Source organism: Anolis carolinensis, chromosome 2 (assembly GCF_035594765.1).
Source record: "Anolis carolinensis isolate JA03-04 chromosome 2, rAnoCar3.1.pri, whole genome shotgun sequence".
Classification (NCBI taxonomy): domain Eukaryota; kingdom Metazoa; phylum Chordata; class Lepidosauria; order Squamata; family Dactyloidae; genus Anolis; species Anolis carolinensis.
Genome location: NC_085842.1, coordinates 197,481,699 through 197,495,333, shown reverse-complemented (window position 1 = coordinate 197,495,333; position 13,635 = coordinate 197,481,699). Strand labels below are relative to the sequence as shown.

Here is a 13,635-nt window from a genome sequence, read left to right as displayed (position 1 = left end):
ATATTTATCCCTGCAAGACAAATAGACATAACAATCCATTTGTCTTACAGGGATAAATATTTATGCAACATGCAAATCCACAAGGTGGATAAATTGCTATTGCTAAAGTGATTTTTAAAACACTACATCTTGCAGAATCAGCTATTTAAGCATAAAGAGAAGTTGTGTGAACCTCAAGATCTGTAGCCAACAGTCTTTTGAAAAAGAAAGTGAAACAAAAAATGCCTACAACACTGGAGTCAAAGTTTAATTTAGAACCATTACTCTACAATGCTGTAACAGTAAGAGGAGGAACCTTTCTTTGCTACAGGCAGGATAAGAATCAGATCCTGAAGATCAAAAGGCAGAGAGATCAGCTATTAAATTAGAGCTGGCAAAGTATCAGCCTTAAGAAGTGGTCCGCTAAGACTTGTGTCCTCAGGTAATTCCAAGGCCTGGCTAAGGAGTGAGGGAAAGGTTCATGTTGGGTGCTTTCCACGGCTATAATTCCCAAAACAAGGATCTGGAGAGCACAACTCTTCTCTTAGGGCTCAGCTGAAGAAGAGGGAGGACTGGCTGTCGGAGGAGTCTCCTTCTGGACCAGTTCTGGCTCATCTTCTCCATCGTGTGGAGGATGGACAAGCACCTTGTCCAAAATGCCAAATTCCTGGGCTTCCACTGGGCTCATGTACCGATCTCTCTCCATAGCCGCCTCTGTGAAGACACAGAACAGAAGAGAATAGAGTTATACACTATCAATCTCACATCAACTTTCTTCTGGTATGGAACATTAATTGTTAACAACTAATTACAGGCTGAGCATCTCTTATCTGGAATGCTGAATTCAGAAATACAGTACTCCAAAATTGTTCACATGGGTGGCTAAGACAGTGACACCTTTACTTTCTGATGGTTCAATGTATACAAACATTGTTTAATGCATAAAATTATTAACATATGCGGCAGGGTGGGCCAAAAGCCACAAAGACATCTGATGTTTTCATAACCTTTTTGAAATTTTTTGAAAAAGATTTTACATGTAATTTTATTTCCTATTTATACTGTATGTGATGCAATAGTGATATAAATAAAAATATGGAGTTATTAAATATTGAAACCCCTTGTTGACTTTTAGCCCACCCTGCATAAAATTATATTCAGGCTATTTGAATAAATGTCATGTTTAGAATTTTGTTGCATACCCAAAATATCTTATTAGTGTGTGTGTATATAAATGTGCGTGTATAGGTAAAGGTAAAGGTTTTCCCTTGATATTAAGTCTAGTTGTATCTGACTCTGGGAGTTGATGCTCATCTCCATTTCTAAGCCAAACAGCTGGCGTTGTCCATAGATGCCTCCAAGGTAATGTGGCCGGCATGACTGCATAGAGCGTGGTACCTTCTCACAGGAGCGGTACTATTGATCTACTAACATTTACATGTTTCCAAACTGCTAGCTTGGCATAAGCTGGGGCTATCAGCGGGGAGCGGTGTGAGCTCCTTTTGGTCAGCAAGTTCAGCAGCTCAGCGGTTTAACCCGCTGTGCCACAGGGGGCTCCTCCCTCTCTCTATATATACACACACACACACACACACAGTAGAGTCTCACTTATCCAACATAAATGGGCCGGCAGAATGTTGGATAAGCGAATATGTTGGATAATAAGGAAGCATTAAGGAAAAGCCTATTAAACATCAAATTAGGTTATGATTTTATAAATGAAGCACCAAAACATCATGTTAGACAACCAACCTGGCAGAAAAAGTAGTTCAATATGCAGTAATGCTATGTAGTAATTACTGTATTTATGAATGTAGCACCAAAATATCACGATATATTGAAAACGTTGACTACAAAAATGTGTTGGATAATCCAGAACGTTGGATAAGCGAGTGTTGGATAAGTGAGACTCTACTGTATATATATATATTATATGTGTGTGTGTGTATAGATATATATGCGTACAAATACAGGAATTACAAAATAATCCTAAATCCAAAAATCTTCTAGACTCATCTATTTCAGATGAAGAAGGCTTAAGCTGTAAAAGTCCTGCTAAAACCTTCTTAATACAAACATTTTAAAAAATGATGTACACAATTCAATGAATAGCATGAAGTTAAAACATCTGAAAGCATAGTATAACAAGATAACAACAGAGCACACCTCACTGAAACACTAAGAGGCCAAAGGAAAGGTCCTTGCATATCAACAGTGTGGGGGACAACTCAACTTTCCACTGGAGGGAGTTCCACACCATTTTTGATAATGTAATATGCTTTTCCAACTTATGGTGACTCTTGTCACAGAGTTTTTGGGGAACAGATCTGTTCAGAGGGAGGTGCCTGCCTTTGAGGCCAAGAGAGTGTGACTTACACAAGATCATGCAATGAAATTTCGTGGACAAATAGGGATCTGGACCCTGCTCTTCAGTCCAATGCTCAAACTACTGCATATTAGTGCTGGTTACATTATCTAAAATAAGTGTCTTGGGGAAATTTTAAAAAGTATCAACTCAAAAAGGATTCTGAAGGTTTGGTAGGTTTCAATCCCCAGCAAGACAGGGAATAAAACTTGTGGTAGATATCAAACAGACACAATGCCAACTACTGGCTAAACTAAAACAGGAGACACAGCTCCATCTCATAATTGTGCTCAGTGTTTTGGGGAAGGAAGTGAGGGAAATCTGCCCCTCGGAAGGGAAATTCACTCCTGAAAGAATTATAATAATAATAATAATAATAATAACAACAACAACAACAACTTTATTTTTATACCCCGCCCCATCTCCCCGAAGGGACTCGGGGCGGCTTACATGGGGCCTTGCCCGATAAAACAATCAAATATCAAAACACAGCAATAAAACAGTTATCCAATAATAATAATAATAATAATAGGGAAAAGATGTCTTCACTGAAGCTTTATCTCCAATCCTTGTTTCTACAACAAGCCACATTTTTCAAAATCCAACTATCACACGGACAGAAAAAGAGGTGAAATCTTCTGAACAGGGACACAGACAGCAAAACAAATACCACGGGGGTATTAACCCTTTCCTATGCTATCCAAAGGTTGCGTTATCTATCTATCTATCTATGGCTGGAATTGCACTTAAAATGTACCTGTTTTGACTTACCTATGAATTCAATTTAAGAACAAACCTACAGAACGTATCTTGTTTGTAACTTGGGGAATGCCTGCACAGTGGTTTGGCCTCCCTCTATTCAGTGTGCCATCATTACACAAGATTTAATGAGGGGAAAACCCATCTGCCCCACTGACATTACTTTGCACACTCCTTACCAATTACTTCCAGATTCTGCTTCGTGTGTTTGGCATAGATGCCGTTGATCTGTTTCTTTAGTTTGAGAATTTCCTCTGCCTGGATGGCAATGTCTGTTGCCTGACCCTGGGATGGGAAAGCAAGGAAAAGTTATATTGGCCAGCCATTGGAGCATTTGATCCGCTGCGGGCCATTAGAAGTCAAAGGGGTACAGGCCTTTCCCCCGTCTCCCACGATACCCTTTGCAGTCAGAACTCTATGTTGGCCAAAAGATATTACACCTTTAACTGGCTTACCCGTGCCCCACCGGAGGGCTGGTGGATCATGATGCGGGAGTTGGGCAAAGAGTGGCGCATGCCTGGCGAACCCGCAGCAAGAAGCAGAGAGCCCATGCTGGCTGCCTGCCCCACGCACCACGTGCAAATGGGGTTCAGGATATACTGCATGGTGTCATAAATCGCCAGTCCAGATGTTACTGTACCACCTGTGTAAAAAAAAAAAACATTGAGAAAAACTCCAAAGATTCCTGCTGATACTTGCTCCTTTCAAGCACGATGCTTCTATTAAAGAAGCTCCACTGGCTGCCGATAAGCTTCCAGTCCCAATTCAAAGTGCAGGTTATGACCCATAAAGACTTAAACAGTTCAGGTCCTGCCTATCTTCATGACTGCATCTTCCCCTATGAACTGATGCGGCTCTGAGATACACTGGGGAGGCCCTCCTCTTACTCCCACCACCGTCACAAGCATGGTTGGTGGGAACAGGGGAGAGGGCCTTCTCGATGGTGGCCCCCCAACTTTGGAATTCCCTCCCAAAGAATCATAGAATCATAGAACTGGAAGAGACTTCACAGGCCATCCAGTCCAACCCCCACAAGAAGCAGGAAAATCTCATTCAAAGCACCCCGGACAGATGGCCATCCAGCCTCTGCTTAAAATCCTCCAAAGAAGGACCCTCCACTACTGTCCAGGGCAGAGAGTTCCACTGCCGAACAGCTCTCACAGTGAGGAAGGTCTTCCTAATGTTCAGGTAGAATCTCCTTTCCTGTAGTTTGAAGCCATTGTTCCACGTCCTAGTCTGCAGGGCAGCAGAAAACAAGCTTGCTCCCTCCTCCCTATGACTTCCCTCCACATATTTGTACATGGCTATCATGTCTCCTTTCAGCCTTCTCTTCTGCAGGCTAAACATGCCCAGCTCTTTAAGCCGCTCCTCATAGGGCTTGTTCTCCAGACTCTTGATCATTTAGTCGCCCTCCTCTGGACGCTTTCCAGTTTGTCAACATCTCCCTTCAACTATGGTGCCCAAAATTGGACACAGTATTCCAGATGTGGTCTGACCAAGGATATTAGGCAAGCCCCCACATTTTCTGACCAAGGATATTAGGCAAGCCCCCACAAGAACTTGGATGTGTCAGCTTGCATTTGAGAACGCCTGGTCTCTAGTTATAAATACGTAGTCTCGAGGTTCCCTAAGATTATTTGATCATCCAATACCCAGCCCCATGACACGCTATTTGCACTATCCCATGCCCAGCCCTTTTTATAGCCTGGTCACACCCATTGTACTACCAGCAATTGGTTTGTTGAGTATTGTTTTGATTGAGCTTTTGCTGCTGTTTTATATTCTGCTGTTTTTATGTGGTGAAGTGTGTTAAAGCACTGAGCTGCTGAACTTGCAGACCGAAAGGTCCCAGGTTCAAATCCCAGGAGCAGAGTGAACGCTCGCTGTTGCTGCAGCTTCTTCCAACCTAGCAGTTCGAAAACATGCCAATGTCAGTAGATCATTAGGTACCGCTCCGGCGGGAAGGTAACAGCACTCCATGCAGTCATGCCGGCCACATGACCTTGGAGGTGTCTACGGACAATGCTGGCTCTTCGGCTTAGGAATGGAGATGAGCACCACACCCCAGAGTCAGACATGACTGGACTTGACGTCAGGGGAAACCTTTACCTTTACCTATTTTATCTAGATTGTTATATTTTATCATGTTCTTATTTTAATTCTGTTTTGGCTTCAATTGATTGTGTGAATCGTTTTTAGTGTTTTGTGGGTATAAGAATAAAGTTATTATTATCATTATATTACTATTTGACCACTCACCTGGGCTGTTAATATACATGTGGATGGGCTTCTTGTTGCTTTCCGATTGCAGGAAGAGCAGCTGTGCAATGACCAAGCTTGCCACGCCATCATCAATCTGTAAACAGAAAACACAAGGGAGTTCACGATTAGTGGAGAGGGATTCCTTACGGCAGAAAACAAATCTTGTTTTTATGGTCTCCAAACTGCAGCCAAGGCTTTGAAGGTAAAGCACACACTTTACTAAAATGCAAGGGATTTAATCCAGGTAATGTGTAGCCAATTCTTGAAATGAACTGTATCTAGGCCCTTCCACATAGCTATGTAACACAGAATAGCAACGCAGAAAATCCCACAATGTCTGTTTTTAACTGTATTATCTGAGTCCACACAGCCATATATTCCAGTTCAAAGCAGAAAATGTAGGATTTTATTCAGCTGTGTGGAAGGGGCCTCTATCAGAGGCAAGGACTGTTTGCCTCCAGGTGTTACTGATATGCAGTCACTGTTTTCTATGCTGCATGGGGCTGATAGGAACCACAGTCCAGGGATATCTAGAAGGCTACATGCTCTCCATCCCTGACTTGAAACTACATGAAGCACAATGAAGCCTTTGAATTATTTAATAGAAAAATAAAATTATTACTATAATACTGTTGTTTAAAAATGCCTTTGCACTTTGCATTCGTTTTAATAGACACATTATGCATGAAAAGAATTAAGATTTTGGCCAATGCAATTTCAGTAAACACCTTAGACACTTTCTTTATTGTGCCAAGCAAATTGATAATATACTGCAAGTGTGAAAGAATTGGCCGTTTACAGAGATATTGCCCAGGGCACGCCCGGATGTGTTACCATCCTGTGGGAGGCTTCTCTCATGTCCCCGCATGGAAGCTGGGGCTGACAAATGGGAGCTCACCCCGTCTTACAGATTTGAACAGCCGGCCTTCTGATCTTCACATCAGTATTTCAGCTAGCACAAGAATTTAACCCATTGCGCCACATTAGACACTAAAGGATTAATTAAGACTTTGACCAGTATAGTAATCCACATTATGCAGTGTATAAAAATTACACAAAGGTAATCTAAATTTTGTATACGTTGCATAATTTTTTTTGGATGTAGGTTTATTTTGATATGTTTCAATATTCTAACCTTTTAAAAATGTTTCCATTAAAGCTGTCTAACAGACTATACCTCCCCTGAGATCTTCTGGTACATGTAGTTGTGTGACTTCATCATTTCCGACACAGAGTAATCCTATCACAGAATGCCCTTTAATGCTTAAATAATGTATACAGTTCATGCCATGAGGGGAACTGTGCTGGGCATTGAATGTCCGACTTAGCAATACAAGAAGCCTTACATTGTCACTTTTCTGGCTACTAAAATTTCTGCAGATCCTTTTGACCATGCAGTTCTCATGTTTCTCACCAGAGGGGCAAGAAACCTGTTCTTAAAAATAAACTTTACCCAGGTTGGACTAGGTCTGTAAAGAGAAAGTTATAGACTTACCGGGCCCATCACACAGACAATGCGCTCTCTCAGAAGGCGAGAGTAGATGTCATACGCTCGCTCCCCACGGCCCTGAAACAGACATTGGGTCAATATCAGTGCCCTCATGTCTGAAGTTTGGTGATAGAGGTCTCATTCTCCTCCAGAGAAGAGGGCCCACAGATCTTCTGCAAAGGAAACATGCCTGCTGGAATTTAACTGTGAGGTTAGGGTTTCCCAACTTTTGGTCCTCCAACTGTTTTAAATGTCAGCTCCCAAAAGCCAGCTTGACCAACAGTTGGGAATCCTGAGAGTTGAAGTCCAAAACATCTGGGAAACACTGGCTTAGAATTACAAATGCATCGATATAGCTGCCTTGAGTTTCCTTTGGCAGAGAAAAAGGGGGTATAAGTACATTTAAGAATAGTAGTAGTAGTAATAATAATAATAATAATAATAATAATAAACCATTGATCATATCCTCAGCTGCTGTAAGAAAATCGCACAGACAGACTACAAACAACTATGTGGCCCAAATGATTCATTGGAACTTATGCCTCAAGTACCACCTCCCAGCAGTAAAGAACTGGTGGGATCACAAACCTGCAAAAGTATTGGAGAATGAGCACGTAAAGATACTGCCGAATCCAGACTGACAAAGTTCTGGAACACAACACACCAGACATCACAGTTGTGGAAAAGAAAAGGATTTGGATAATTGCTGTTGCCATCCCAGGTGACAGTCGCATTGACGAAAAACAACAGGAAAAACTCAGCCGCTATCAGGACCTCAAGATTGAACTTCAAAGACTTTGGCAGAAACCAGTGCAGGTGGTCCCGGTGGTGATGGGCACACTGGGTGCCGTGCCAAAAGATCTCAGCCGGCATTTGGAAACAATAGACATTGACAAAATCACGATCTGCCAACTGCAAAAGGCCACCCTACTGGGATCTGCTTGCATCATCCGAAAATACATCACACAGTCCTAGGCACTTGGGAAGTGTCTGACTTGTGATTTTGTGAAACGAAATCCAGCATATCTATCTTGTTTGCTGTGTCATAAAATAATAATAATAATAATAATAATAATAATAATAATAATAATAATAATATTTTACTGACCTGAACTGCAAAGACGCTGGCACAAGCCAGTAAAGGTGGTCCCAATGGTGATCAGCACACTGGGTGCAGTGCCTAAAAACCTTGGCCAGCACTTAAAAGCAATCGGCGCTGACAAAATTATCACTTGTCAGCTGCACAAGGCCACCTTACTCGGACCTGCACACATTATTCACCGATACATCACACAGTCGTAGACACTTGGGAAGTGTGCGACGTGTGATCCAATACAACAGCCAGCATAGTGATCTTGTTTGCTGTGCACTAATGTTGTTGTGTATCAAATAATAATATTCAATACTTAATGATTTTCTACGTCTCCCTAACTGTTTAAGCCATGGTGTTTATTTATATTGTTTCCTGTTTGTTGGTTTTGGCCACATCTTCTCTACAGTGTTCCCTCACTTATCACGGGGGTTTGGTTCCAGGACCAGCTGCAATAAGTGAAAATCCGTGAAGTAGGGACACTATATATTTATACATTATTTTAGTAGTTATACACTATTTTAAGTCTTTATCAACTAATTGTGTGTTGATAAATCGCTTCTTTCTCCTCCCGTTGCCACTTGGGCTCCTTTTCTCTCCCTTCGGCTTCTCCTCTCTTCCTTAGGCTGTAAATTGTAATTTTTAATGATTTATAATAGCCTTTTAGAGTTTATTGCAAAACCACTAAACAGCAAATCCGCAAAAAGCAAACCGCGAAGTAGTGAGGGAACACTGTATTCCACTATCACTTAGTCCTAATTGGTTCATCCTTCTCTTTGCAGTCTGTCATTTCCCCCTCCGTGTTTAAGCACACACAGTCGCTCATCATGAGATGTGATGAAATCTGTAGTACAGTAGAGTCTCACTTATCCAACACTCGCTTATCCAAAGTTCTGGATTATCCAATGCATTTTTGTAGTCAATGTTTTCAAGACATCATGATATTTTGGTGCTAACTTTGTAAATACAGTAATTATTACATAACATTACTGTGTATTGAACTACTTTTTCTGTCAAATTTGTTGTATAACATGATGTTTTGGTGCTTAATTTATAAAATATAACCTAACTTAATGTTTAATAGGCTTTTCCTTAATATCTCCTTATTATCCAACATATTCACTTAGCCAACATTCTGCCGGCCCGTTTACGTATGATAAGCGAGACTCTACTGTACCTGTAAGGAAACTTGCTTCGTATGTGGGAATTGATGAGGTGGGACTGGTTGCTACTCACCTTCTGCTTGCTAATATTAATATTAAATTATGAGATTCGCTACTATCCACAACAGGGACAGGGCAATACTAACCCCAACAAACCTGCTTAATTTGTCCTTGTTTACTATAGTAAACTTCATGTAGGTATCCGACTAAGTACTGATTGGTTGTGGTTAGTGGTTTCTTCCTTCCTAAACAAGTGTTTCTGCCCCAACCAACACATCGCAGCATGTTATGCTTACCGTTTGTTCCACCACAATGGGGATGAGGGGGATGTGGTTCCTGGGAGACTGGTGGAGGCACCGAGAAACAGAGAGGATGTGGCATCCTAGCCGCAAGGGGTGCTGCAGAAAGAGAAAGGACAGGTGGGAGACCTGGTTACTAGACATCAATCCCTGCCATTAATCCATCCCATCTCCTGCCAACTCTCCCTCCAATGCCATTTCTGAATGGCCACCTACTGCTATCCCCCAAAAGTAACCACGTCCCTTCTGAGTATACCCTCCTCCTTCAAGCTGCTAAAATAAAACCACTGACCCTCAACAGGCTCCTGCTCAAATACAGTTTTTCTCTACCTGCAGCAAATTGCTCCCACAAAAACCCAGGGCAGAGCTTCTTAAACTTTTCCACTTGCAACCCCTTTCCACCTGATGTTTTTTTTTCGTGATCCTAGGTAAATAAGTACAGTACAGTACAGTCTCACTAATCCAAGCCTCGCTTATCCAAGCCTCTGGATCATCCAAGCTATTTTTGTAGTCAATGTTTTCAATATATTGTGATATTATGGTGCTAAATTCGTAAATACAGTAATTACAACATAACATTACTGCGTATTGAACTACTTTTTCTGTCAAATTTGTTGTATAACATGAAGTTTTGGTGCTTAATTTGTAAATCATAACCTAATTTGATGTTTAATAGGCTTTTCCTTAATCCCTTCTTATTATCCAAGATATTCGCTTATCCAAGCTTCTGCCGGCCTGTTTAGCTTGGATACTCTACTGTATATAAAATAGGTATAAAAATTAAACATTTACTGATAATAAATCAGCATTTGCAAGGCTTGCTAGACAGGCACAGCTGAAGTATTTTCTGCAGATTCTCTATAAATCCTGCGTATTGTTGCTAACAGATTTGTGTAAGTGTCTAGATGGGGTTTTACTGTAACCACATTGTTAGTGACCCCAACATCGAGCTAAAGGGATCATATTTCAGGTAGGGCCCTACAGTTTAAGAAACAGTGATCTAGGGAAAGGGAAGGGATCTTCAGTCATCCAGAGGATGTTGGATTGTAACTCCGATCAAGTCTACTAAACAATTCAGGCCCAGACTATTTGAAAAATTACATCTCTGTATACAAACCAGCACAAGCTCTGTGGTCTGCGGAGGAGGCCCTGCTCTCGGTCCCAACCCCGTCTCAAGCTCAGTTTGTGGGAACAAAAGAGGGGGCCTTCAGAGGGGACCTTCTCCGTGATCACGCCCCACCTCTGGAACTCCTTCCCTAAAGAACTAAAAATTGCCCCCTCTCTCCTCTCCTTTAAAAAACTTATAAAAACTTACTTATGGACCTTAGTTTATAGAGAGAAGGAGGACTAGTACATCTCCATAGATATCCTCGCCTAGATATTCAACATCTACCGCCACCCGTTGGATGCTGCAAACCATCTCAGCTTTTAATGCCTTTATAGTCTAATTTTTATGAGTTTATCATGAGGTAAATGTGTGTGATATGTTATATTTATTCACCAAGGCATTGCATGTTTGCCTTTTTACTTGGAAGCTGCCCTGAGTCCCCCGGGGAGATAGGGCGTCCTAAAAATAAAGTATGATGATGATGATTATTATTATTATAGTTAAATTTTCAGTTATTTTTAGTTAGTTTTATAATTTTATATTGAGATTGTTTTATCCAGTTTTGATTTGTTATTTGTTTGTTTTTGGCACTGAACGTTTGCCACTTTGTTACTTGCTGGAAACCAACCTGAGTCCCCTCAAGGAGACAGGGTGGAATACAAATAAACTATTACTACTACTACTGCTACTATTATTATAAGGATGTTGGAAGATGTAGGTCACAAATATCTGGAGGGAGCACAGCTTTATTTTCCATAAGATAGGATTGCAATCTTGGGGTTTTCCCCCCCAAAGGAAACAAAATGAGACTAATCATGCAGGGACACTTTCGCACTATACAATTATAGTGCTGTTACTGCATTTTACTGTCCACATTCTGTGCAATAGAATCCTGGGATTTGCAGTTTGTGGAAGGGAGTTAAGATTCTCAGGTAGAAAGCTCCACACATGCCTCTGATCGAACTAGAAATCCCAGGACTCCACAGTATGAAGCCATGGCACTTATATTGACTTATGGTACAATATAGATTGGATACCTCTTGTTCAAAATGCTTGGGGACAAATATGCTTTGCATCCTGGAATATCTGTATTTTCATAGAGGTTCATAAGTTGGACACGGGACCCAAAACTAAATACAATATTTTTTATGTTTCCTTATACACCTTATACAATGTTCCCTCACTACTTCGCGGTTTACTTTTCACGGATTTGCTGTTTTGCGGTTTTTCAATAAACTCTAAAAGACTATTATAAATACAGTAGAGTCTCACTTATCCAAGCTAAACGGGCTGACAGAAGCTTGGATAAGCAAATATCTTGGATAATAAGGAGGGAATAAGGAAAAACCTATAAACATCAAATTAGGTTATGATTTTACAAATTAAGCACCAAAACATCATGTTATACAACAAATTTGACAGAAAAAGTAGTTTAATACGCAGTAATGTTATGTTGTAATTACTGTATTTACGGATTTAGCACCAAAATATCACGCTATATTGAAAACATTGACTACAAAAATGGCTTGGATTATCCAGAGGCTTGGATAAGTGAGACTCTACTGTAATAAAAAATACAATTTACAGCCTAAGGAAGGGAGGAAGGAGAAGCCAAAGGGAGAGAAAAGGAGCAGAAGCGGCAACAGGAGAAAGAGGAGGCAATTTATCAATACACGATTGGTTGATAAAGACTTAAAATAGTGTATAACTACTAAAATGATGTATAAATATGAAAATAAATATAGTGTCCCTACTTTGCGGATTTTCACTTATTGCGGGTGGTCCTGGAACCTAACCCCAGTGATAAGTGAGGGAACACTGTACACCATAGCCTGAAGGTAACATTATACACAATATTTTAATATTTCTGACACTTGGGTACATTTTAACCATCAGAAAACAAAGGTGTCACTATATAAGCCACTAACGTGGGGTATTTTGGGAATTCCTAATACAGAATGCTCCACCTGTAATGATGTAGTCTAATTGGGCAGGAAGTCAACTCCACCAGCATCGACCGTGACAGCTTAAAACAATATTCAACCTGAACATTAGGAAGAACATCCTGACTGTAAAAGCTGTTTAACAGTGGAACTCTCTGCCTCAGAGTGTGGTGGAGGCTCCTTCCTTGGAGGCTGGATGGTCATCTGTCGGGGGTGCTTTGATTGTGCTTTTCCTACATGGAAGAAGGGGGTTGGCCTAGAAGGCCCTTGGAGGTCTTTGCGAAGTCTAGGACTCTATGAAACCTCCATAGGAAGAGGCAATGTATCTTAAGCAGCAGATGTTATGGGATAATGAAGTCTACGGCAATGGGGAGCATTGTTTACATTCATCATTTATATCTGAGCCATCAAAGGCATGTCACAACCTGCTGCTGGGAGGTTAAAGTCTGGGGTTCCTTCTACAGTGCGATATAAAATCCAGATTATCTGCTTTGAACTGGATTATATGGCAGTGTAGACTCAGATAATCTAGTTCAAAACAAGTAATATGGATTATCTGCTTTGATAATTTGCATTATATGGCGGTGTAGAAGGGGCCTGGGTTAGGGAGGTCTCTTCTCATCGGATTCCTCATCCCACCCTTTGACACACTTCTCTAGTGTAGCCTGGTATGGCTTCTCATAACCACATCTTCATTGCGTTGCGCTTTAGAAGTTAAAGCAGTATCAAACTGCATCAACTCTACAGCGTAGATGCCCCTCCAGATTTTGCTGGGTCCCAATCCCATTCCTCCCCCTTTTTCCAGCCCCATTCCCACGTGCGTTGGCCCCTCACCGCTATCCTTTGCAGCATCCTGCCCCGGAAGCTCCTGCTCGCCGCCTTCACACGTGCTTTGCCAGAGTCCGCGAATCACATGACAGCAGGACAGCGACCAATAGCCACACAGAGAGGCCGCGGGGCACTATGGGAAACGTAGTCCAAAGACCTACACTCTTGTTTCGAATGGACACTAACTGCTTAATCTATTCTAAGGCACGCTTTATCTCTCTCCTTATTTCTCTGCCCGAGGCCCCTTCCACACAGCTGAATAAAATCCCACATTATCTGCTTTGAATATATGGCAGTGTGGACTCAGATATTGCCAATATCAGCTGGATAATGGAGGAAGCCAGGGAGTT

At 41.3% G+C, this 13,635-nt stretch overlaps 1 protein-coding gene across 1 annotated transcript; it reads right to left on the bottom strand.

The window, feature by feature from the left end:
* Positions 1–222: 222 nt before the first annotated feature.
* Positions 223–13,386, bottom strand: clpp (caseinolytic mitochondrial matrix peptidase proteolytic subunit). Its single transcript, XM_008103717.3, has 7 exons — positions 13,292–13,386; positions 9,404–9,505; positions 6,861–6,932; positions 5,363–5,459; positions 3,559–3,746; positions 3,283–3,388; positions 223–693 (listed from the first exon to the last, which is right to left on the bottom strand). The coding sequence occupies exons 1-7, from the start codon at positions 13,307–13,309 to the stop codon at positions 524–526; spliced, it is 753 nt and encodes a 250-aa protein (XP_008101924.1). The 5' UTR covers positions 13,310–13,386; the 3' UTR covers positions 223–523.
* Between the last annotated feature and the right edge of the window lie 249 nt (positions 13,387–13,635).